General features: G+C 41.3%; 1 protein-coding gene across 2 annotated transcripts in view; it reads right to left on the reverse strand.

The window, feature by feature from the left end:
- Positions 1-27,853, reverse strand: part of LOC124616194 (B9 domain-containing protein 1) — a 55,566-nt gene that overhangs the window by 4,814 nt on the left and 22,899 nt on the right. Inside the window, exons 2-5 of one of the 2 annotated variants that reach the window (XM_047144493.1) lie at positions 12,657-12,811; positions 6,035-6,146; positions 5,844-5,952; positions 113-231 (exon numbers count right to left, since the gene is read on the reverse strand). In XM_047144493.1, coding sequence (XP_047000449.1) covers positions 113-231; positions 5,844-5,952; positions 6,035-6,146; positions 12,657-12,752 — 436 coding nt within the window. In that variant the 5' untranslated portion in view covers positions 12,753-12,811. The remainder of the gene's footprint in view (positions 1-112; positions 232-5,843; positions 5,953-6,034; positions 6,147-12,656; positions 12,812-27,853) is intronic. The other variant, XM_047144492.1, reaches the window with a different exon arrangement.

Consider the following 27,853-nt stretch of genomic DNA (forward strand, 5'->3'; position numbering starts at 1 on the left):
GTTTGTGTTTGGTTCTGTCGGGTTGTAGTCTCTGTTTTGGTGCTTTCTGCTTTATTTTACTTTTAATTTTGTTGTTTAGCTTTGTGGCTACAACACAAAATGTGAAAGTTACCTTCTCGACCTTCACCTTGGGCAAGCACTCTGGGGTCAACATACTCAGGTCGCCTTCCAGTCAGCCAACATGTAAATTTCTGCAGAAGTGATGCTGATTCTGGAATGAACAATGGCACACTAAAAGGCAATTAGTCTGCTCATACATGAATGCACAATATAAACTTATTTCTTAAAGCAATGAGATTTCAGTGTCAATATAACATTTGGACACTAGCTTCTACATATTATAGAGATATCTAGTACAATGATATAAGACAAATGAACAATAGATTTTTACCAGAATGAGGGTGAAGTCAATATGTTAAAAAAATTCTACAAAAGATAATATGTATTCCTGGTGTACATTCTAGTAGAGGAGAATCAAATTATACCAGCTGCCTCCTCTTAGTCCTTGTTACTAGCACGGATATGACACTGAAATTCTCTCTCTTAACATTAACAGAACTGAATAACATCTCCAGTTTCAAAAGACAGTTAATGACATACTTACAAAAACAATACTGTCTACTTTGTCCTGTATGCACCACTTACCCAATTACAACTAAATACCGTTATTTCCCACTAGACCTTCATTATTCCCCAAAGCCTTAGCTTGTGCACTATGTCTACATTTCTCTCCCTCTGAGCTTGCTATGTCAAAAATATCACTTTTGTACACTCAAAAATATCACTATTATTATTATTATTATTATTATTATTATTATTATTATTATTGTTATTACACTCAGATGACAAAAGCTATAAGACATCTCCTAATATCACTCGGACCTCCTTTTGCCCAACGTAGTTCAGCAATTCAATGTTGCATGGACTCAACAAATTGTTAGAAGTTCCCTGCAAACATACTGATCCCTCCTGCTGCTATAGCCGTTCATGACAGCGAAAGTGTTGCCAGTGCAGGATTTTGTTCATTAACTGACCTCTCAATTATGTCCCAAAAGTGTTCGACAGGATTTACGTTAGGCAATCCAGGTGGCCAAATCATTCACTCTAATTATCCAGAACATTCTTCAAACCAATCACAAACAGTTATGGCCCAGTGACATGGCGCTTCGTCATCCTTAAAAATTACATTGTTGCTTGGGAACATGAAGTCCATGAAGGGCTGCAAATTGTCTCCAAGCAGTCAAATATAACCATTTCCAGTACTTCCATCAGTTCTTCATCAATACTGTTATTTAAACTGTCATCAGACATTACAAAATAGATGAAAATTCACTTGGTAACTTCCTAAAAGATAGTCTCCATTCCTTCCATATTAACTATGTAGGCATCAACCAAATGTGGTTTAAATTCAAAGACTTTGTGTTGACAGCAATGAAAACTTTTATACCAAGTAAATTAATATGAAACAGAACAGATCCCCCATGGTACACAAAGCAGGTCAGGATACTGTTGGAAAAAAATTATGCGTGCCGATTTTAAAAAACACAAAATCTCTGATATTGGTAATGATTTTCAGATGCACGAAACTTAGTGCAATACACAGGTAATCAAAACATTCAGATCACCTAAAATAGACAAAATATTTTTACCGGAAACTGCTGTTCACTGTATTTACAGAACATGCTACATGTCACATTAGAAAGCCCACTGCATTACTCAAAAAACACTTTTAGCAATTAAATACAACTGCTCCCTCTTCAACAGATCCATACCTAAAGATATGAAAGTTCCACAGGTCAAATCAGTGAACTAAAAAGAGTAACAGATGTATGTGTTGAATTATAGAAATTATCTGTTAATACATAACCAGCAGAAATTCATACAATATCATTCTTGTGAAACACAACTGGCTTTTTATTCACAAATGTAATGAGTGCTATCAATGGTGGATCTCCAGTTAATTCCTTATATCTGTATTTTCAGTAGGTTTTTGACCATGTTCTTCACAAGCGGCTTCTATCAACTTGTATGTCTGCGGAGTATCATCACAGTTGCGTGACTGGATTTGTGATTTCCTATCAGAAAGGACACAGCTTGTAGTAACTGACAGGAAGTCATATAGTAAAACCGAAGTGATACATGCAGTTCTCAAAGTAAGTGTTATAGACTCCACACTGTTCTTAATCTACATTTCATGGGGAACCAATATTTTTCTTAATTTATGTCCAATTTTGAGCTTGACAACATGATAAGTGTCCTGCAATATACGTCTACGTGATTAGTCTGCTATCCACAATAAAGTGCCTGGCAGATGGTTCAATGGACCACCTGCATGCTGTATCTCTACCGTTCCACTCTTGAACGGCACGCAGGAAAAACAAGCACTTAAATTTTTCTGCGTGAGCCCTGATTTCTCTTATTTCATCGTGATGATCATTTCTCCCTATGTAGGTGGGTGGCAACAGAATGTTTTTGCAATCGGAGGAGAAAACTGGTGAATGAAATTTCATGAGAAGATCCCGTTTCAATGAAAAATGCCTTTGTTTTAATGATCACCACTCCAATACACGTATCATGTCTGTGACAATATCTCCCCCATTTCGCGATAATACAAAATGAGCTGCCCTTCTTTGTACTTTTTCGATGTCTGCTCCAGAACAGGGCGGACAAGCGTTGTGTAAGCAGTCTGTTTAGTAGACCTGTTGCAACTTCTAAATGTCCTGCCAATGAATAACAGTCTTTGGTTTGCCCTACCCACAATATTATCTATGTGATTGTTCCACCTCAGGTTATTTGTAATTGTAATCCCTAAGTATTTACCTGAATTTACAGCCTTCAGATTTGTGTGACTTACGTGTAATCGAAATTTAGCTGATTTCTTTTAGTACTCATGTGAATAACTTCACACTTTTGTTTATTCAGGGTCAATTGGCACTTTTCGCACCATACAGATATCTTATCTAAATAATTTTGCTAGTCGTTTTGATCATCTGATTTCTTTACAGATGGTAAATGACAGCATCATCTGCAAACAATCTAAGACGGCTACTCAGGTTGCCTCCTATGTCGTTAATACAGATCAGGAACAGCAAAGGGCCTAAAACACTTCCTTGGGGAACGCCAGATATTGCTTCTGTTTTACTCGATGACTTTCTGTCTATTACTACAAACTGTGACCTTTCTGACAGGAAATCACGAATCCAGGCACAACTTAGGTGATACTCTGTAGGCACGCAGTTTGGTTAGAAGACACTTGTGAGGAACAGTGTCAAAAGCCTTCTGGAAATCTAAAAATATGGAATCATGATTATAAAGAGCTAGTTGTGTTTCACAGGAATGATATTTTCTGAAACCGTGCTGAATATGTGTCAATAAATCATTTTCTTCGAGGTACTTCATAATGTTCGAATACAGTATATGTTCCAAAACCCTACTGCAAATCGACGTCAGTGATATAGGCCTGTAATTCAACGGATTACTCCTACTTCCCTTTTTGGGTATTGGTGTGACTTGAGCAATTTTCCAGTCTTTAGGTGTGGATCTTTCTGTGATCGAGTGGTCGTATAAAGTTGCTAAATATGGAGCTATTTTATCAGTATACTCTGACAGAAACCAGACTGGTATAAAATCTGGACCGAGGGCCTTGCCTTTATTAAGTGATTTAAGCTGCTTTGTTGCACCGAGGATATCAACTTCTATTTTTCTCATCTTGGCAGTTGTTCTTGATTGGAATTCAGGAATATTTACTTCATCTTCTTTGATGAAGGAGTTTCGGAAAACCATGTTTAATAACTATTCTTTAGTGGCACTGTCATAAGTGATTTAACCATTGTTATCACGCAGTGAAGGTGTTGATTGCGTCTTGCCACGGGTGTGCTTTATGTATGACCAGAATCTCTTTGGGTTTTCTGCCAGATTTTGAGACAGAATTTCGTTGTGGAAATTATTAAAAGCATCTTGCACTGAAGTACGCGCCATATTTCGAACTTCTGTAAAACTTTGCCAAGCTTGGGGATTTTGCGTTCTTTTTAATTTGGCATGTTTTTTTCTTTGCTTCTGCAGAAACGATCTGACCCGTTTTGTGTACCATGGTGGATCAGTACCATCACTTATTAATTTATGTGGTATATATATCTCAATTGCTGTCAATACTATCTCTTTGAAAACATTCCACAAATTTTCTACACTTACATGATCAGATCATGATATGTTAAAGAAGTAAAATCAAATACTTGAAAATAGCACAAAAGGCCAAAACTTGGGTTGTACTTAAATAAACAATAAAACAGTCATATGGGGGTGTGTTCCTTTTTAAAAAAAATTAAATTGTGTAAAAGTACCGCATTTCCTATACTGTTATAAATGTTAATATTCTTTGAAGATTGTAACTCAATAGAAACTCTTAATTTGTTGATTGATGTTGGTGTGTAATGAATGTCTGACGTGCTTCCATTTATTGTCATACTTTGATGTTGGTGTGTAATGGATGTCTGATGTCCTTTCATTTGTTGTTATACTTGTTATGCTTAAAACTAAAGGTTTGTTTTGTTGCTCAATGTGAAGCTTTTGCTATGCATAGGTGAATGCCTAACTGTTAAAGATATTTCGGACAAACTGTGAAAAATAAATGATGTTCACTCGTCGAAAACATCAATTTGCTCCAACACAAATTTCATAATATTGTATGGGAAGTATCCAATGTTGCGCAGTCAGCTAGCAAAAGTTTACAAAATACAAACTCAACTATATTTGTTAAACAAGCCAATCAACAACAGCGATCTTTGTGCACGAGATTGTGCACAATTCTGCAAACTTTGCATAAAGAGTTATTTTATATTTATATTACATGGTACGACTCCACTTGCTGATAAGTTACAAAGACAATGATTAAATTATGAGTTGAGAATAACAGAGTGACGATTAAAGTCTGGCGATGTGTAGGCAGTGCATCTGCAGTGACTAGAATTCCCTTGTCCAGTGTGCCGACAGTCTCACTAAGGCCTCCACAGACAGGCACTACCTCCACACCTAGACCAGAGACTTCCCATGCCATTTCCTTGTAAACCCCTAATCCCCCAACAACCAGATGCAAAGGACTCATCACCTAGTATCATCCTGGACCGGACCAATTGAATCAAATCCCTCGCCAGGCTTTCAACTATTTATCATTGTGCCCAGAAATGAGGAACATCCTATCCACGATACTCCCACCTTTTCTAAATTAGTATTCCACCGACACCTAATCCTTGTCTATCCTTATGCCACAACCACTCCCAATGCTTTGCCACATAGATCATACACCTGTGGAAGACCCAGGTGCAAGACCTGTCCGATACACTCACGCAGCACAACCTACTCCTATCCCATTACAGACTCATCCTATCCCATCAGAGGCAGGACCAACCCTTCCTCTTGCCTCCTTTCTTCCCTCGTTCTCTCCACCAGGCACAACCCCTAGCCACAGTCAAGACGCAGAACTGCAATCCTGGCGCAGTGTATTGAACACCTCTACTAATCTGTGAGTTGTCACCTTTACTCCTAAATTATTTATGTTCTGCCAGAAAATTCTGTTATCAAAAATATGATCTAATACTTCAACAACTGGCAAATATATAATTTGATTACAGTGAATTCCCTCATTTTTCATACTTCATGACTTGCCATCAGTTTTTTGTTGTTGGTTCCTCCTTTTAGCAAAAGCCAAAATTTGATACTCAATTTTAGGTTCTGAGTCAGGGCTTCTTTGCAGTACTGTTTCTCACAATGGTCATAATTTGTCAAAACTGTATAATAAAGATATAAAATAATATAATCCTGGGAGAAATATGAATGTGAATACATACACTTTCTTGTAATGTCCTGGAGCTATAGGTAGATGGCAAAGACCATACCCTCTCACAATATCATTTCCAAATAGGTCAAGTCCATAAACACTAATAACTAATTGTGGCCCTGCAAAAAATATGCAATTACACAGCATTTGGCAATGGAAACTCTGTAGCAATCAATCATAAAAAAGTAATTAGTTACCCACAGCCAAAGGGATTCGTGCTTTTAAAAGTAATTTCTAGAGGAAAATTCCAGGTACATGTTTGTCTTTCATCGTTGCTTCGTTTTGATAACTGTGAAATACCTTCTTCAGTTCCCTGGGGCAAAAACAAAACAAAAAGTGCATCATTGCAACAACATAACATTGCATTTAAAATTTAACAGTGCTTCAGCTAATGCTAGACTTAAGCAGTTAATATAATGCAAAACTAATGAAATAACCAAATATAATAGCTGCTGCCAAAGATATGCTATGAGAAATAAATTGTAACATCAGAAGGGGTGATTTTAGATGATGTTCCAAGCAGCTATATTAGGAATTGAACAAATTTGAAAATATATAATGATTTCACAAAGTATGCTAATGTTACTGCCATTTAAGTGATGAGAATGATAGGGACTGTTAAGATATAAAATATGTTCAATATAAAAATCTAGAGACAGGAGAAAGATGATTATAAAGCATTAATACAAAACCTGTAAGTGCCCCACAATTCTGTTTGTTTGTAACATGATTTTCTGTGGTAATGTTGATGAAGAACAATGTCCATATTACACAGTGATGAATACCTTATTTCATAAAGATTTTAACTGCAGTGTAATGCAAGTGGTGTAACATCCAGCAACATTAATAACATTAACAGTAGCTGCAAAAGACATAACACAACACAAAAAGCCATTCATAAGAATGATGTTCTGAACAATGCTCTCACAAGCATAAAAGAAAGTAGTAAACCACCTGGTGAACTTACTCCTTAGACAAGGTGCTTTGTTATCAAGATAGGTGACACGTCAACTTGTAAAGTACGCCTCATGACTCAGTACAATATCTGCAGATACTGTCCAGCAACACAAAGTCAGATTCAAGAAAACCACAAAAGCTTTCAGACTTCAGTAGTAAACACAATGATTTGGAACCCATTGCAAGGATTGGCACACATGATGTTTGCTTTTAGCTAAGCACAGAATTCCATTGTTTCTTTTCATGACAACATGCCTACCTTTGTAAAGCTGTCCTACTACTGAATGAAGATTACTGCCAGTGTCATGTGGTGATTTCAGAAGTTCTAAGCTCCACTATATTGTGAAATCTGCATCAGTCCCACAAGGGCATTTCCAGAAAGCAGACTCTGACCTGGTGACATGTGTACTGGACACAGGTCAGTGAGGATATTGTATGCGTCTTAACAGTACCAAGCTTGGCCGTTGCAGTGAGTTGCACTGCCCCCAACCCTACCAGCTGTGGGCTACACCTACCTAGCTATGGGGTCAAGTGTATGCGGACTACACAGGTCCATTTCATGTGGGCATGTAGTTGAGTTTAATAAACACATACTCTCATTTGCTATATATAATCAAAATTCAACAGACTATGGTAGAGAATGCCACTAAAGACCATGCCCAGTGTTTTTTCTTCTGAGGGGGACCAATGAACTCTGCTCACTGATAACTAACTGCAGTTGTTTCCACTGGTTTTCAACAGTTTTGCACCCAAAATGCAATCAAACATATTACTGCACCTCCACTTCACCCTCCCTCTGAACAGATGGAAAAACTATTGACATCCAAATCCAATGATTCTGCACTGCTTTCCTTTTTATCCTTTTACAGTAAACAGTGATCCACAACTGAAGCCAAGCAGAACTATTGTATGGATGCCCTGCTATCATCATTCCTTGCTAGATCTATTGCTGCCACTACAACTGCAGGATGTAGTTACACCTCTTAGAGAGGGCAACCTTGTCTGGGCATGCATTTTCAGACATATGCCTGGCTGGATACATGGCTCCATTACTGCCCAGTAGGGGCACCAACTGGTCCTGGTAGCCACATCTCAAGGGATCCTTCATCAGCATCAGAATCAGCTCTGTTTGCACTGATCCGGGGCAAGATCTGCAACTGGATCTGTCACACTGGCACGGACAGCCTGCCTCACCCACCTTCAAGGCTATTAACAGCTTATGTGGGGCTTATTTACAAGACAACAACTCCAGCAACAGCTTTCAGGCTTCTCCAACTGTCAGATCTGAACCCAGACAATATGCAGGAGGCCCCACAGTCTGTGCCAGGTCACATATCGGACCACACCCGCCTCCTAACCAGCAGCAATTTGGGAGTCTGCACCTCTGTTGCCTCCTACCTCTCTGGTGCCAAGTCCAAGGAAGCCGAAGTCACACACCACCCATTGTAGCAGGCCACACCTACTTCATCATCCCTCCACACCAGATAAGATGGTTCTGACCCTATGGCTTAATTCGAGAAGGGAAATCTTGTAATCCCATTAGATGTATAAATGAATCAGTCATCATAATTATGCTTACATCCAGTGAGGTCACTAGGTGAGGCATGAAAGGATACAGCTGCTGGTGCTGGGTCACTTAGCAGCAGCTGCAAACTGCCATGGTCTCACATGTTTAGAGCAAGCTCTGCTGTGTGCCTACTAATGACAACACTGTCCCCCCCCCCCCCCCCCCCCCCCCCCGGACTGTGATTTGGATTTTATTGTCACCTACCGACAATGTTTGGTTAATGTATGGATCTGCATGCCTAACTAGGGAGTGTCTTCGCTCACTGTTCAACTGACCTTTGTGTTTCCAGTGAACAAATGGTAGCATATAGATGCACCAAGATCACTGTTCATGTCTGATTTTTCCCCATTTGAACTTACATACAAACAGTTTTCTCTAGTACTGACATGTCAGTTATTCAACAAACATTTAGAGAATGTATTGATCATGAGGTATCTGTGCCATTAAGTCTTTTGTTTTGTGTATTTCCAGAAGAGTCAAGTACTGTTACTTTTTGTGATTCAGTTGTAATTTGTGTTCAGTAAAACCTGTGTTGGTGAAGAAGCAAATTTATAGCAGTCACAGATGAGGGGAAAAAAATATTTCACTAGTTTTTAATGTTATACACCAGACAATCACAGTTTTTCAAAATAAGAATAAGGATCACCTGTTTTACATGATCTAAGGAAAAAACCTTTTGATTGTATACCTAATGAAATATTGCTCGAGAAGCTTAAATTTTATGAGGCACAAAACACACCAATAAAGTAATTGCTTCATACTTAATAAACAGAGAACAATATGTCTTGTTGAGTAACAAACATTCTCTGATGGTAGTAGTCGAGACTGTTATTAGTTCTTGGACCATTCTTTTTCATAACTGCAGTCGATGATCTCCCACGTCATGTTCCCTATTTTGTATTCTACTATGCAAACGACAGAAAGATAATTACCACCATCAAGACACACTGGTATTACCAGTAAAACAGATGCCACTGGAATCATTAGATGCTATTGTGAAATGGTTCTCCTTCAACAAACTTCTGTGTAAACCACATTAGATCATCAGCTCCTGTTATGGCTATATAATGTTATAGAGAATTAATCAGACAAACTTTTAGAATTTCATGTGGACCCAAAGTTGACATCTGAGAACATATCAATCACATTTGCCACAGAATATCAAAGGTAACATACCTAATTTGGAAATTAGTCAGTTCTGAATATCCAAGACTGACAATTTTGGACTGTCCAGTTTCACATTTCTTAGGGACTGACAGTACGGGGTCACTCTTCACATATTAATTATTTGGGGAAGAATAAAAAAAGAACACGATAAATGTGTGTGGTTGGCCAAGAGATCACTGTCAACTTCTGTTTAGAACATTTGAAACACTCACAAGTGTGAGCTTGTGCAACATATGTATCTTTGCTATATGTTAAACTGAACGTAAAAGAATTTCATTTAAGAGAAGATATCAGTCACCAACGCTACATGAGAGACAAAACTAAAATCCATATTCCAAGACACAGATTGGTAAAAACAGCCCACTCACCCAGAGTGAGCTTCCTAAAAATCTTTAATAAATTATCACCCTTAGCATGGTCCATGTCTTGGAAATTATTTAAAAGAAAATTCTATAGCTAGTTGGCTGAAAACCTATTTTATAATATAACAGAATTCTCTGATGTAAGCACTGTGAACATATGTTCAGGTGGGATGTAATGGATTTTGGCCCAAATAATCGATTTTCAAAAATATTATTTTCTTAATCTACACAGTTTAATCTATGTTGTGTGAGAATTTTATCATGATAACAGCTTCAGAAATGCTTTTAAATTGTTAAACTGATTAACTCCGCACTGGCGGCCGCCCCACTTTTTCCGACATTTTGGAAACTGCTTGCTTCAGTGGAATTTTTGTCAGTGTGAAGGCTTTCTTTAGATATCTTTGCCTGACATCTATATCTCTGGCTGAAAACTTCCTTGCATGTGGTTTTATTTACGTTTTGACAACACTAACACACATTACTAGGTGGAAGGTTGAATTCGCAAACCTTTACGTGGAAGTCAAGATTTATGAATAATGGGTCGTGGAAAACCTGTTTAGGAAACAGAGGTTTTATGGAAATCGGTTTAACAACAAAAAAGAGAAAGCAGCTTGTAATGAAGAACATAAGCTTTCAGCTTCAGCATTGAAACTTGGGACAGGAGAATTGTACAGGTGCGTGAATGATGTGATATGGATTACACTGGATTCAGACCTACTGATTTAGAGCTTCTCTGCCAGGCTATAAAGTTTTCATGTTCATGTGTTAGTTGTAAAAATACAGAATGCATGATTGTTGTTGAAGAAAGAAGAGTGGGAATAGGTTGGGATTTTAAATTAATTTGTAATTCGTGTGGCTATGAATTTTCATTTTCTTCCTCCACAAAACACTGACACTGGTACCTAGGAAAGCAATTTTAGATTAGCATATGCTCTGAGATGCTGTGGACAGGGCAGGAAAGGAGGTAATTTAATGTGTGGTTTTCTGAACATGCCTCCACCCCATGCAAGGTTTGAAAAAATAAATAAAGAAATATCTGATGCTGTATGTGATACTGCCAAAGTTTCTAAGAAGAAACTAGTAGATGGAAATAAACCCAACAGAAATAGATTCTGGGGTAGATATTCATGACTGTGAATCTCCTACAAATGTTACTGACCTGCGTGTGTCTGAAGATGGGACCTGGATGAAAAGGGGCCACACATATCTGTCTGGAGTTGCATCTCTTATTGGTATTGACTCAGGTAAAGTTTTAGATGTAGAAATTATGTCTAAACACTGCCACCAGTGTGCAACAAGGAAAATGTCACAGAATGAAGGCAGTGAAAAACTGCTGTAAGAAAATCATGCAGTAGCATGCTCTAAAAATTATAGTGGTTCAAGTGGGGGCATGGAGGCTGCTGCAGTTGTGCAGATGTTCTCCGGTCTGAGGACCAGTATGGTGTTAGATATACTAAATACCTTGGCGATGGGGACTCCTCTTCGTTCAAAGCTGTAACAGATAAAAATCTGTACAATACAATAGAAAAGTTGGAAGGTGTTGGCCACATCCAAAAGAAGCTTGGTGGTAGGTTTCATTGTTTGCTGAACGACAAGAAAGGTGAAGTACTTGACGATGGAAAACCACTAGGAGGAAAAGGCAGGCTTATTCTAAAAGAAACTGATTCTCTTCCATTATTTTATGGGAGAGCTATCAGGAAAACACACATAATTCAGAGGCAATGAAGTGTGCTGTGTGGGTAATCTTTTTCCACAAACTATCCACTTCTCAAACACCAATGCACAATCTGTGTCCAAAAGACAATTCGTGTAAGTTCGACAACAGAAATTAGACACATTCACATAAACACTCATTACCAAAACCTGTTATAAATGCAACTAACCTCACATTCTGGTTTCTTGCAAACCCTGATCTATTGAGGAAGTGTCTTCATGGAAAGACACAAAATGCAAATGAAAGCCTCAGTAATTTAATTTGAATCAGATGCTCAAAAGGACATTCTGTGGACTTTAAGTACTCAAATATGTGTCTATGATGCAGTTTTACGTTACAATAATGGAAATAATGGCAGAATTGAAGTGCTCAAGAGAGCTGGTATAGATCCTGGTGTGTTTACAAGAAAAGCATTTCACACCATTCACGAGAGTAGGGTCAAGACAGCTAACAGATCAGTGTCTCATCTGCAAATACAAGCCAGGAAGATTCGAAGAGGAGAGAAGAGTGACCTGGAGGATGAGGAGTATTAGTATGGAGGATTTTAAAATTGAGGTAAGATTATTACATGTAGAAGTATGAGAAGAAAATCTAACTGTTTGCAATGTGTAGCTCTTTCCTTGGAACTAAAAAAATACGAGATCCTGCAATTACATTCTGATTTTTAGATGGTTGTATGCAGAAAAAAAAGGTTAATTTTGGGTGTGGAAATTAAAAACTCTGTTAATGATACAATTTGCACCAACAACTGTAGTTCAGTGGTCTTATAACCTTCTCAGGACATAGCTCTTTTTCCTTTACACATGCAAAATTTTAGATTTGTATATTAATAAATATGTCTGTAATGATTTTTTAAACAAATGTTTACATTTTCTGTTACATCCAGCCTTAACATTCAAAACACATGTTTAAATGCCTGTAATTATGTACATTTGTAATTAAGTAGGTCAGTAACTATATATGTCTGTATTTATGTACGAGATGAATCCTACCCTAAAATTTAAAGTCCAGGATGAAATAGCAACAATATAACAAAAACGATAGATTGCTACTCACCACACTGTAGTGCACCAACCATATTCGATCAAAAATGTGCAGGGTAAGACGTGGATTGTTGCAGCGCCAGCCACAGGCAAAACACAACACAGCCATGACAATGCTGTGAACCGAGCCAGTCTGGCGAGGTATGAAGACAGCTGATACAGCAGTACCTACACAGGCAGCCACGGAAGAGTTTAGCATATGTGCTGCAAGGCACAAAAAAGCCTGAGCAAGTTCAGCCTGAAAGCATATTGTCTGATTAAAATTACTTGATAGTCGACGTCTATCGCTTGCTGCTACAGCGTTGCCCCATTGGCTGCTGGCTACTGCTCTGTTACTGGTGACACACAAACACTGCAGGTCACTTCGTAACTGCTGTTAATGCATAACGCGGAGCAATGTGGAAGTGGGCATTGTGAGATGCTCTGTCGAGAGGTGATTTTAAGTGACCAATGACTCTAATGTAGCAGAAACCCATCTTGTAACCCTGAATGTAAACTCATGTTTTAACCTAACCACAACCTCGTGATGTGCAATGTATCTGAGAGAACAGCAGAACTAAAATCATGATTGATTTGTTCACAGCGATTAAAGCTAACCTTACCAGCAAACTCAATACAGGAAAAAATTCAGGTTCAGCACTAAAAGCAAACTGTAATTTCTCGCCATCACTGGTTACCAAGAACTGCCACAATACTACACGAAGAGCAGTCATTGTTGGCAGTTGGTTGCGGATTATAGGTGATACAGACAGATTTCAAATGAAAAAAAGGATGATAAGATGAAATATAAGAGCAAATAAAAAAGTCAATACAATGATGAACATGAGACAGCAAAGCATCAGAAATAAAAAAAATATATATTTAGACCAATTAATTCAATAAAAAATAATAATCTAACTCTTTTGATTATATTTACAAATAAAAAGATTTGCTACATTTGAGCGTGATTCGAACTTACAACCTTCTACACATCAAAACAAGATGGTGTAATAAATTGCTGAAACTGATAACCCACGAAAATAATGGCTTGAAAATTAGACTGTTAAAAGGTGTTTGATTTGACAAACATACAGAGTTCGACAGTGCAGGTTTATACGCTAACGATTGCACTAAGTCATAACACTACATTAAGTAGTTATATTTATGACTGTGGTGACTGGTGACCCAGTCACAAATACAAATTGAGGCCTTAAAAAATTTGGTTTCACGCAATGTCGTGCAAAGCTTGTCTAATGTTAGCCGATCTCTATGATTATGATAACTGTATGTGTGACACTGAATCGTGTCTTGTGTGAAAGCATCCAGTAGTGTTTGGTTAATGCTGATGTGTATTTCATTAGCATCATTATGTGTGTGGTTTTTATTGTGGTTATCATGTGTGATGAAATACAAAATAAAGGTGCCGGAGGCACGATTCGGGATCCAAACACTTCAAGAAAGAATGCCGGACAAGGAATTGGAAATGATCTAGCCAATTATTGTGTCAGTTTGGCAATGGCGAACAGTTTGAGTGTGACGCTGAGTGCTCCAATTGGAGGAAATCAGCTCCAAAACGTGAAGTGCCAGCTATCAAGTAATTTTAATCTGACTATAGCCATTTTGTACTAAAGTCACTTGTGCTTTTATCACAGCTCTCCTATCAAAGGCCTGTGACACCCTGACTGCCATCCAGAATGCTGTTCGTAGACTGCAGTTTGACCGTGTGACAGAGCAATCCGATCTGAAACTATGCGAACTGGAGGCGCCACCACATTGAGCCAGCACCAGCCCGGGAAAGCAGTTTGCTGCCCATCAATATGAGGCAGTGGGTCACACGTATTACATCACCTGCTTGCAACATGCTGGACAGCACTGGGAGCACAAGCTGTGCCACGGCACTTGAGAATGAAGCACGGAGGCTGCCAGGACAAGAGTTGTCAAAGTCAGAGACAGTTGCATCAGGTGCCACCACTCAGCCAACACTCTGTCTATCAGCACTGCTGGATGACATTACACTGGAGGCCACTGAATGTCTCAGCCATGCCACTGCTTCCTGCATAAAACCATGGCGGGTAACTGTAGTAAAGCAATTTGGGGACTTTCTGCTGTTTGACTGGCACCGCATTGTGTCCCCTGCACCCTATCAACTCCAGATCACTTCACTGGTGTCAGAGTATTGCCTTTTTAGTACAACGTCTGAACCTACAGCCCATGATGCAGTGAGTCAAGAAACTTAATTGTTGTTGTTGTCAAAGTATCTTGGTCATGGAAAATAAGCTTGACTACCATGCTCTTTGTAAGGTGAATTTTGTTAAAAGTAAGGAGCCAGTGAAACTGATACACTTCACAGGTAATAGGGGTCACAACTGTCTAGCAGCTGTCAGATGTATGAAATGTAACTTGGAAGGATTATTCAGCACTGTGTGCAGAACCAGTATCAGTAGTGTCTTTCACGTGTAATTGTTACGGGCATATGACTATACAGTGGCAAGAATCAAACAGCTCATAATTAAGACATACAAATTATGCTTAGGTATTCTTTTGTGTGTGTTTAGTAATTGTTTGTGTTTCAAAACAAGTGTCAAGCTGGGCAAGGCTTTGGCAGAGTCAAGAATGCAAGGAGTATCAGAAGCAGACACAGTATCTCAGACACTAACAGGCAAATACCTGAAACGCTCAGGGAATAAACATAACAGGACACGAAGATTATGCCACTGGCAATCCCTAACAATGGAGGTTGAGCATTTGGTACAGTTGGCTGCCATGCACTTCTCGGGATATCGCTGGAAAGTCGTAGGTCCTGCTGTGGTGGCTTCCAACCGAGCTCTGACTGATGGGCTGATAAGAGCCAGCACACGAATAGGCCTAGAGCTTTAGTGGAGTGAACTGCTGACATGTTGGCTTGCATTGCCCTACACAGCAGGGGTGCAGAGAAATTTGTGCGAATCCAGTTCCTCACACAGAGGACTTCCGGTGGCGTTTGTCCTGCTGTCTGTCGTCCATGTTGTGATTGACACAGTCCGGAGAGGCAACGCTTTGTACATGTGCAACCCCATCATGCTTCAGTGTCTGAGGGGTCGCCGATCCCTTTAGGCGAACAGTGTGTACGTGGTGGCAGTAGCACAACAGACAGTAGCTAATACCGAGTTATGTAGTCTGGTAAAAGCGCAGTTGCCACAGTGATATACAGATTTGGCAGATGCAAGTTCAGTTGCTCCTTTCTCTGTTAAATCAATTGAGGATGTGGACCTTAGGAATTTGGCAAACATGGAAGGGTGGCCTGATGCAGAACTTTTGACAGTGGCAAAACTGAGATTAGTGAGAGCTTATGTGGATTATACAGAGGCTCTCGCGGGAGCCAGAACATTTGAGGAATTTAGAAAGGGTTTGGTTCAAAAGTATACAATGTAAAACAGTGTTACATTTTAGGGAACAGTGGGACACGGTGACAAAGAGGCATGTAGAATCACTAAAAGAATTTGTACACAGAATAAGGAAGACCAATGGCTGTACATACAATTTGGGGCAGAGTGTTATGATGAATCAAGTAATTTTACGAGAGGTTGAGCAGAGTGCATTGGACACATTTTCAAGAGGGTTGCCTTCAGAACCATCAGGAAGACTACGGGCAGGGGTTCCAATTGATTTACACACAGCTGTCAGATCAACAGTAGAATGCGAGGAAACTGACATGTCAGCCAGACTGCAAGCTGGTCGAACAATTTTTTAAGCCAATAGAAAATGTTATACATGTGGACAGATGGGGCATGTGCGGAAGCAACGTCGCCAACCATGGGACAGTGGAAGTAGAGGCAGAGGTCAGCATAATGATAATGGTAGTTTCAGAGGTAGGGGACCAGGAAAGAGGCAGACATTAAGTGCCAACGGGGACCCAGGCTCACTTATGGGATTTCCAGCACAGTAAGATTGGACTGTGTGGTTAGAGGAATGGTAGGGAAAAAGAACTGCAAGATGTTGTTGGACACAGGGTGAATGTATCAGCTGCAAGTGGGGGATCTATTGGAACATAAGCAATGGAACCACCATGGTACAGATTGCATGAAGCAGGGGATAGAGACGTCACATCACTGGGATCGGTCGACACAGATCTTTGTTTGGGCACTGTCCATTTCAGACAAGGTGTAGAGATTGTGCCAAATGTGAGTTAGGGCTAGGGCATGGACTCTGGGTTTGGATTCCTTGCATCAGCACTGTGCCAAAATCAATATTCATCAACATATGGTAGAGCTTAATGAAAAAATGTTTAACTTGGGTGAAACCACTGCTGCTGTAGCAATGTTGCAAGGTGATTCTATTGAGTATTATGAAATACTTTAACTGCAAAAATTCACGCTAAAACTTGATTCACACAAATGAATACCTAAGGATACCGAGAAATCGCTTTTGGATAATATTAAGTCTAAACCTCCCGGTAGGGATGAAGTATTGCCTGAGGAGTGTTACTTATGGGAAAGTAGTGTTGTAGGTGTACAGAAGGTAAATGGTGAAAAATTGGTACCTGGATTAATGGATGACTTCAGTGCCGAGGATATGACGTTAACTAAAGGGTTGTTGATCGCTAACATGGATATGCAGGAGGAGGAACAGTGAGACACGACGGAGTGTCAGCCATGGAAAAATCACCAAATGTCAATGAAACTGCATTACAAGGGAATGTGAAGCACTTAAGTAGAGTGATAAAGAACACATAGGACAATTACCACTGGAATTTAGGGATTTGTTTTTTCCAAAAGGGCCATTGCCAGTGATGCATATTATGCAGCACCAAATACCACTGAGCGAGGTGGCACAGCGGTTAGCACAATGGACTCGCATTCGGGAGGCCAACGGTTCAAACCCGTGTCTTCAAACCCACGTCCGGCTATCCTGATTTAGGTTTTCGTGATTTCTCTAAATCACTTTGGATAAATGCTGGAACGGTTCATCTGAAAGGGCATGGATGACTTTGTTCCCCATCCTTCCCTGCTCCAATGGGACTAATGGCCTCACTGTTTGGTTCCCTCTCTCGAATCAACTAACCAACCACACACCAACAGGAAATGAATCACCGATTTCCCGTAAACCATACAGAGTTCTGAGGTCCTTGCATCCAATTCTGGAGGAACTAATCAATCACCAGCTGAACAATGGAATCACTGAAAAAAGAAATACCCCATGGGAGGGGGGGGGGGGGGGGGGCAGAATTTTCATTGCGCCCAAGGAATCATTGGATGGATTAAAAAGATATACGCTTTGTTGTGACTGTAGACACCTGAATGCCAAGGCTATAACCAATGACTACCCTTTGCCAAACATTCCGGAAACCATAGACTATTTAGGCCAGTGCAATTATTTTTCAAGGATGGATCATCAGTTAGAAGTCACTTCAGAGGACCAACCAAATACAGCATTTTCTTCGCCATTCAGGAAGATGCCTTTTGGCTTGAAGAACACAGCTGCAACATTTCAGAGATTGTTGGGCAGAGTTCTCAGGGGACTGAAACCACTTCCATTCATGGTGTATCTTCATGATACGATCATCTTTGCAAGTGATACGGAGCAGCACATAAGATGCCCAAGTAAAGTATGCCTGAGATTGAGAGCCGTCAGGTTCACATTGTGTACAGAGAGGTGCAATTTTTTGTTGAAAGAGGTGGCATATTTTGGTCATATAATTAGTAATAACAAGGTTAGGTCAGACCTGAGGTTGGTTAATGCCGTATTTGAATTTTCCGTACCTGAATCAGTGAAGGAACTACAATCATTCCTTGAAGTTGTGAACTGTTACTGCAGATTCAAAAAAGGATTCGCAGATGTTGCCAGACCATTGACACAATTACAAAAGAAAGGTTCAGACTTTTTTGTTTCATCCGAGGATTGTCAACATGCTTTTGAGAAACTGAAGTTAGCTTTAACAGCGAGTCTGAACTTGGTATTTCCAAGGAGTTACTCCACGATGGAAAAAGATTGTTGAGCTTTATCTGCGGAATCGCCTATTTCAAGTGCTGTCTCTACGGAAAAAAAGTTTTGAGTGATAATGGATCAAGCAGCACTGAAATGGTTGATGGAGTTGAAGGACCCATCTAATAGGCTGACACGAATGCCAGTACTAGCTATTGAGTGAGTTTGATTTTTGAGGGCATACATGAACCTGGGAAAAAATGTATGTAGGAAAGCAGTAGTGTTATGAATAAGTGGTAATGAGCTTAAGGAATGGCAGAGCGTACAAAAGAAGGATGGCGAACGCAAGCAGTTCAGTAAGCGGTCTCAGTTTTGTATACACAATGGGTTGCGGTGCAGAGAAACTAAGCTGGGACCATGAGTGATGGTGCCAGCAAAGCTGACAGATAAAGTACTACAGGAGATGCATGATCACATGTTACCAGGTCATGGGGGATGTACATCCACCAAAAAGAGAGTGGCGGAGTGATACTGGTGGAAGAATAGAAATTCGGACATGGACCAATATGTAGGGATTGCGTACACATGGTCTAGAACTCTCCAAAGTCTTTGCTATATGTAGAGGACTTGTACATCCATTTGTGCAAGCCATGTTAGCAAAGCCTTTGCTACTGCGGTTTCCAACCTTGAGGGACAAGTGCAGATGGAGAAATTTGGAGGTGCGGATTTGTTGAGATGTATGTGGTGTTTCACCTAGTGAAAATGACATATAATTATAGCTCCACTCATGACAGTGCTGCCATACCACGTGTTGCTGGATGAGTTTCAGCTGTTTCTTTAATTCTGTCCACGTCCACTTCTGTTAAAATGAATGATATAAGTCGTTTGATTCATAAGCACTTTCCTGTCGGACATTATATGAGCAAGTGGAAAATAAATGCTTGGAAGACTGACCAACTCAAAAGACTGGAAAGTATGGCTTCAACCAGCAGAAAGTAATAACTATAAAACAAGGTTTATTTTGTGCGACTGTGACTTTGACATTAGTGCCAGTAGCATTTCACGTGTAAAACACATGAAAGAAAAAAGAGACATACAGCATTGGTTCATTCATTAGTTTCAAAGCGACAAAACAAATTACCTTTTGCTGTAGTAAAAGCAGTGCCAGCAAAGTCACAAGTTTCTTCTGAAAAGAATTTGAATGACAGTAAAGAACTGCCATCACTTGCTCCTCACACAAATGATAGAACTTCAGTTGAAGAGAATTCCAAAACAAACTCATTGAAAATGTTTTTAGTTATTGATGAATAGTAAAATCTAAAATTATGTACGCTATGAATAAAGTCATGCCTCATCTTCAGTAAGAAGTTCTGGAAATATGACACAGATATTCTAAATTATAAACCAGTTACCCAAGAATAAGTTGTCACATGTAATTAGTTATGGACTTGGCTCTCATTTTCAGAATCTCCCAGCTAACAAAGTCAAAGGAGTTGGATTGTTGTGTGTGTTACATGATGAGAGTTGGAACAAAATTGTCCAAAAGGGGCAGATGGATTTGACGTTTGTTTCTGGGATGAACAAACTCAGTCTGTATCTACAAGATATTTAACACTATGTTTTTTAATTGTCACATCCTCTGATATACAGTCAAGTTAATTGGAGGGTCTGAATAGTTTGAATTTGTCAGCTAAGAATATAACTCACATTTCAAAGGGTGGGCCAAATGTGAACTTGAAAATATTGTATGATTTGCCAGCAGGTCTAAATAATGAAGAAAATAATCAACCACAAATGTTTCATTGCGACACTTGCTCACTTCATGCATTGAATGGAGCTTTAAAAACAGTTCATAATAGAAGTACTGGACTGTCCATGAATTTCTTAGGGAGGTCTACAATGTAGGAAAAGATAGATGTTACTTACCATAAAGATAACACGTCAAGTTGCAGACAGGCACAATTAAAAGGCACTTACAGACAATCTTTCAGACACAGCCTTCGTTGGAAAAACAGAAACAGAGAAACAAACACCATTCATTCACATAAGCACACAGACCTCATGCACACAACTGCCAATTCTGGCAGCTCGGGCCACAATGCAACTATCACATGGGGTGGTAGCACCCATCTGGAGGGGATGATGAAGGGGAAGAAGTAATAGCAGTGTACAGGTGGGGGAAGAGGTGCACTGTCCGGTGGAGTGTGCCAAGACTAGAATGCCAACAGATGCAGCGACAGAAGTTGAGGGGATGGAAAGTGGAGTGAAAAAGGAGAGGAGCAAGGAAAGATGGGCGGGTGCATTGGCAGAGGGTGGCAAACGAAGACTGTAGGAGACAGGAATGGGAAAGAGGTGATAGGACAAAGAAGGTGTAAACTGTTGGGTAGAGGATTTGGGGACAGTATGTTCCCATAGGACGAGATTGGGATAATTACAGGAGCAGAGAATGTGTTGTAAGAATAATTTCCATCTGCACAGCTCAGAAAATCTGCTGGTGGAGGAAAGTATCCAGATGGCTTGGGCAGTGAAGCAGCCATTGAAATCAAGGGTGTTATGTTCAGCTACATGTTGTGCCACAGGATGATCTACTTTTCTCTTGGCTACAGTTTGGCTGTAGCCGTTTATTATGGTAGACATCTGGTAGGTAGTCATACCAATATAAAAAGCTGTGCAATGATTGCAGCAAAGCTGGTAAATAACATGGCAGCTCTCACAGGTGGCCCGGCACCTGGTGGGGTAGGATAAACCTGTGACAGGACTGAAATAGAAAGAGCTGGGTGGATGATTGGTGGATTGGGGGGGGGGGGGGGGGGGAGAGACCAAACTGCGAGGTCATCGGTCTCATCGGATTAGGGAAGGATGGGGAAGGAAGTCAGCCGTGCCCTTTCAAAGGAACCATCCCGGCATTTGCCTGAAGCGATTTAGGGAAATCACCACGGGATTGATCCATCGTCCTCCCGAATGCGAGTCCAGTGTGCTGGGTGGGTGGATTGGGCAGGTCTTGCACCTAGGTCTTCCACAAGGATATGATCCTTGTGGCAAGGTGAGATTGGGAGTGGCACAGGAATGGACTAGATGTGGTTCAGTTGTTCCAGTTTGGGATGGTATGAGGTGATGAAGAGGGTACTTCTTTGTGATTGGTTGTTAGTGGTGGTGGTGGTGGTGATGGTGGTGGTGGGAGGATTGGTGGTGTGAGGGGAAATGGCATGGGAGACCTGTTTGAAGACTAGGCCTGGGGATAGTGCCTTTCTATAAAGGCCTTGGTGAGACACTCAGCATACTGGGCAAGGGAGTTCTTGTAACTGCGGATCAGCTATCCCCGGATAGCCAGGCCATTTGGGAGGGATTTTTTGGTGTGAAAGGAATGACAGCTGTCAAAATGCAGGTACTGTTGGTGTTTCGTGGATTTAATGTGGACAGAGATATGGATGGAGTCTTCAGAGGAGGTGGTCAACATGTAGGAATATGGCACTGCTCCCATAATTATCCTAGTGTCAAGCTACAGTAACATACTGTCCCCACACCCTCCACCCAACAGTTTCCACCCCCACTGTTCTATCACCTCCTCCCCATTCCCATCCTCTACACTCTTTGTCACCATTTGCCAACACACCCGCCCATCTTTCCCTGTTCCTCTCCTTTTTCACTCTGTTTTCCTTACCTCCTTGCCTCACAACCTCCTGATTACTGTGCCTGTTGGCATTCTAGGCCTTGCACACTCCACCAGACAGTGCTCCTCTTCTATCACCTATACACTGGTATCCCTTCCTCTTCCCTGCCCTCTCCAGATAGTGGCAGATTGCTGCTACCATCCCATGTGATAGCTGCACTGTGGTCTGAATTGCCTGAGTTGGCGGTCATGTGTGCGTGTGGTGTGCTTGCTAGTGTAAATGAAGTGTGTGCTTTTCTCTGTTTACGTGTTTTTCAATGAAGGCCATTCCAATGAAGGCCATGGCCGTACACTTATATGTAACTCTCTTTTTAATTGTACCGGTCTGCAACTTTTCTTTACAGTAAGTAGAAATCTATCTTTTCCTACATTGTTGATATTCCTACCTGGAGTTTCCGTTGTTTGATTTTCCCCCCCACCCTACTACCCTGGGATGACGTTCTTTGTTACTGTTCTCTACAAAATTAGTCTTATCACTGCCCATTCTTTCTTTCCTTTCCTGTCCCCCCCCCCCCCCCACCAACCTCCAAACCACACCTACTGCTAAACCACAACCACAACATATCAATGATCATCTGCATACAACACAGACTTCATGACTGCCTGGATTGTTGATGCAGCATTTGATGCCCCATCCCCATCCTGACGTATTTCAGCATTTATTTCCCACATCTGCTCATGCCAAATGAACTTGGATCCTCGACTTAACCCATCCTCCTCAACCTCTCTTTCCTTATCACAACACACACACACACACACACACACACACACACACACACACACCCATATCTCATCCATTCCTTTTGTCCCACGTTTCTGTACGTTTTTAATATATTTGTCCACATTTTTATGTAGTTTCATGCATTTTTTTATGTACCGGTGCATGTTTTTGCCTGTCTATACATATTTTTATATGTCTTTTCTTTATCCAGCTCCTCCCACAACCATCAACTATTTTGCCCATTTCCGTATCATTCCTGTTTCCTTTACACCATTCCTGCCACAATGAACCCCTGCTCCATCTTTCTGCACCATTTAAGAAAAGTACCCCTTTCTCTTGCTGAAATCCAATCCCACACCCATTTCCTAAATACTGCTTAAGTCGTGGAATCCCCACAAATAGCCTAACCATAAAATTTCCTTTCCCTGGATCCCACCCCTCCTTTCACAAAGCCCCCCCCCCTCCCTCTGTCTCTCTCTCTCTCTCTCTCTCTCTCTCTCTCTCTCTCTCTCTCTCTCTCTCTCTCTTTCTTTTTTTCCCTCCATCAAGCCTTGGCCCTCACTGCCATGGTACTGCAATAACATGTTTCCATGGCACAGGCATTCCAGAACTATCTCTGTTCCCTGCGCAAGATACTGCTACTGTGCAATCCCTGCAATACAACACATCTCTGACATTTAATCCCTTGCTCTCCAGCACCTGGACAAGCATTCCAGACACCACTTCCATAAGTTATCCAACCTATTGGCATCCTATTGCCGCCTCGGGGGACAACTCTTCAACCCCTATCCTACCCACAGTGTTCCCACTCATCCACCGATTATAGCACCTAAACACTGCCTAGCTCATCTTTTAACTTGCCGATCCCCCAAAACTCCTTATCAACACTCCCTCAAATCCAGAAAGGAAACATTCCAGTAACACAGTTGGTAACCTTTCCACCACAACCCTCAGCTCCACAGAAGTTTTAGTCCTCTCCAAAGGCCACACCTTTAGTCCCACACCCAAATTTAACCACACTGGACTTGTCAAAGATCTACTCTCCTTCTCCTGATCCCTGCAGTGGAAATCCTTCTTTGCTGCCTAGCCCTCCAACCAAAGGCAACTTTATTCCAACACTGAACCCTGCCTCTCCCAGTTCATACCACCATCCAACCGTGATCTTGCCCCCCTCCCACCTAAACACCCACTGGTCACCTTCCAGGAATTCCTTCCCCAGGTCCCTTCCTCAGAACACCAACTACTCAGCTATTGAACACTACTTTACCGACATCCTTCTGAATCTTAACCTACTACTTCGTTCCTCATACATCTTACTAACTTTATCCTAATCCACAACTAGTTCTCCTTTGAAGGGAAAGTATACAAACAAACCCACTGCACAGCAATGGTTCCTCTCTGATGGCTACATCTACATCTCTGTCCACATTCAACCCACCAACCACCAACAGTCAACCTTTCACACCCAAAAATCTCCCCCATTGGGCCTGGCTACCTGGGGACAGAGTATCTGCAGTGACAACAACTCCCTTGCCCAGTATGCTGAGGATCTCAACAAAGCCTTCACAGACTGGCACCATCGCCAGCCCTAGTCCGCAAACAGATCTCCCATGTCAAGTCCCCTCATACCCCCAATCCTCCCAAGCCCCCCAAAAAATAGTGAAAAAGGAGTCCCCCCCCCCCCCCTTAGTCACCCAATATCACCCCGGACTGGAACTGAACCACATTCTTTGATTATCTATCATAGGGCCCTGAAATGAGGGACATCTTACCCCAGGTCCTTCCCATTCCTCCTGAAGTGGTGGTCCGTCACCCATCCAACCTGCACATCATCCTAGTTCATCCCTACACCACTCCCAATCCCTGTCCAATCCGCCTACCCAGCACTTACTATTCAAGTCCTGTCACAGGTTTATCCTACCTCATTTGGGGTGGGGGCACCTGTGAAAGCAGCCACGTCACTTATCAGCTCTGTTGCAATCATTGTACAGCTTTTTATATTCGTATGACTACCAACAAGCTGTCTGTCAGGACGAATGCCACCGCCAAACTTGGTGATGATAGGCTGGAGCAGGGAGGGGGGGTGATAGTAAGGGAGGGGTGGCAGACAGTGAAGTGCTGCAGGTTATACAGAGGGTAGGGGAGAGGTGGGGAGTTGGGGGTAGCGGAAAAGGAAAGAAGTAATAAGACTGGGTGCAATGGTGGAATGAGGGCTGTGTAGTGCTGGAATGGGAACAGTCCCCCCACTTCCCCACCTCTCCTCTGCCCTCTGTCTAACCTGCAGCAGTTCACTGTCCTCCACCCCTACCCTACTATTCCTCCCCCTCCCCACCCCAGCCTCCTCCTTACCCCAACCAAGTCGCCACTCTCATCATGCACTGGTGCTGCAGCTCACATTGTGGCTACAGTCACCAGAGACTGCAGTTGTGTGGTGGGGGGGGGTCAATTTTTGACGAAGGCCTTACTGGCCAAAATCGTTATTTGTGACAGTCCTTTTGTTGTGCCTATCTGTGACTCAGCATCTTCGCTATATGATGAGCAGCAACTTTTCTTTTCATAATATTGTAATCATAAAACAAGTCTTATGTAGATACTGGATTCAGTGCCACTGCTGCTACCAAAAACTACACAGAAAAAGATATTTTTATTTTCAAAAATGAGAGCACGGGGATTTTCATAAGTCTGTATCTAAAAACTGCTTAGAAGTGATACTGATAGTTGCACACCAGAGCGAAATGCTGGAGTTGGCGGTCAAGTGTGCATGAGGTGTAGTTGCGTGTGTGAATGAATAGTGTTTGTCTCTCTTTTACTGATGAAGGCTGTGGCTGAAAGCCATATGTAGGTGTCATTTAATTTTGCCTGTCTGTAACTTAGCTTGTCTTATTTATGGTAAGCAGCAATCTGTCTTTTCCTACATTACTGATATTCTTACCTGGAGTTTCCACTGTTTAGTTGCTGAAAAGAATCTTTTGAAATGAAATATAGTCGAAGGTGACTCACATTTATTACCTGAAGATATGCAGAGCTCCATTTTGAGAAGTTCTCGAGTGACAATTGCATTGGAAGATTTGTGTGTGTGTGTGTGTGTGTGTGTGTGTGGACGGAGGGGGGGGGGGGGGGGGGGGAGAAACATGACTCCATCAATAGCTGACATAGAGCAGAGAAAGTAGTTTATAGTTTAAATTTTGTGAATATTCTGAAAAATAACTGAAACAATTCAATTCCAAGAAGGACAAACATGATCACTTTCAATGAATTCACTGCAAAATGTGAACCATGATTTCGTCAGGTTCGTGTAGAAGGTGTTCTGCATGTTCCATGGAAGTTCTGCAGTTGAAAGAAGTTTCAGCTGAAAACTAAGTAGTAGAGAAAATCACTGCAGAAACGCATGTTTACAATGCAATGCAACTGTTACGTGGTTCACTTAACAGCGAGAAACAACTGATGTGGACATCACAAAATCAGTGGTACTAGCTGTGAAGAATGCTTCATTAAAAAGAGTAGAAGCCTTAAAGAAGAAGAAATTTGATGAAAATGCATAAAAGAAGAACAGTTCAAACATAAAAAGAGAGTGATTATGGAAGAGACAAAAGAAGAAGCTAAAGTTTCAGATGTTGAAATTTCAAGTTTAGCTAGGAAAAACGTAAACACTGAATCTTTTACTGTGAAGTTTAACATTTGACATAAATTCTGTATCTTCAAAATTGTTATTATTTTAAGCAAAATTGTTAAGTTTTCAATACACTGCTGTGTTAATACAATTTGTATTTTAATTGATGTTATGATAAATATATCTGAAAATAGTCATATCCCTTCCTATGTGAGAGTTGCATGTTTTTATAACATTTGATGAATGGTATGGCACAAAAGTTATAGATAAAGTAGTTACATTATTCATGCTGACATACAGTTTAAGTGATATAAGAATTATTACATTCAGGTTTCATTTCTGCAGTAGCCAGCAGAAAGATTGCGGGAGGTGCACATTGGCACGGCGCAACACGGACAGTAGTTGCCACAAGTAAAGTCCAGTCCACCAGAGGGCACGCGAGAATTTGGCCATGCCCTCTGCCGGCGGAACAACAACAACTCAGGCAGCATGGGTCGTGCCGAGTCAGTTCACATCGGGCATGCCTAGCAGACAGTTCCCGGTCTACACTATGTGAAGTGCGACAGAAAACGTGAATCATGATACAACACAATTGGCGACAAGTAGGGTCGTTCTTTCACGTGTTGCGTCGTCGTTCCGGTTTCGCAGCTTATCCACGGCATGGAGGATTTAGTGCGGGTTTTGGTTGAGCAGCAGACGGAGCTCATAGCAACCATGAAACAAGTGCTTCCGGCATTGCTCTCCACGCAGTCTGCTCCAGCGCCGTTCCCTCCTCCATTTCCCCCGTATGATGAGACGGCGAAGGATTGGGACGCATATGAACATCGCCTTCGGCAGCATTTTCAGGCGTTTCATGTTGCTGATGCAGAGGCATGTCGTCTTTTCTTGTCTTGGATATCTCCCTCACTGTATCAAGTTTTGCGGCAGCTAGCGCCGTTGCAGGAACCCTCGTCCATGTCTTTTGACGCATTGTGTTCATTGATGTCTTCATATTATCGCCACCGCACGCATGTTGTGGCAGCTAGGGTCGAGTTCTATCAATGCAAGAAACAGCCCCTTCAGTCTTACCGGGCGTGGGCCGCTACCCTGCACGGTCTTAGTCCCAAGTGCCAATATTTTTCGAAAATTGATCTTTCGGAGGCTTATCATCAGATACCACTTGATGAGGACTCCAAATGGCTGGCAGTCGTCAACACCACGTTTGGCCTTTACCAATACCAGCGGTTGGCCTTCGGAATATCCATTACCCCCGCCATATTTCAGGATTATCTTGAGCACGTCACGTCGACAATCCCTCATTGTATTAATTACCTGGACGACATAATTGTC

The sequence above is a fragment of the Schistocerca americana genome, chromosome 5, assembly GCF_021461395.2.
Source record: "Schistocerca americana isolate TAMUIC-IGC-003095 chromosome 5, iqSchAmer2.1, whole genome shotgun sequence".
In the NCBI taxonomy this organism is placed as follows: Eukaryota; Metazoa; Arthropoda; class Insecta; order Orthoptera; family Acrididae; genus Schistocerca; species Schistocerca americana.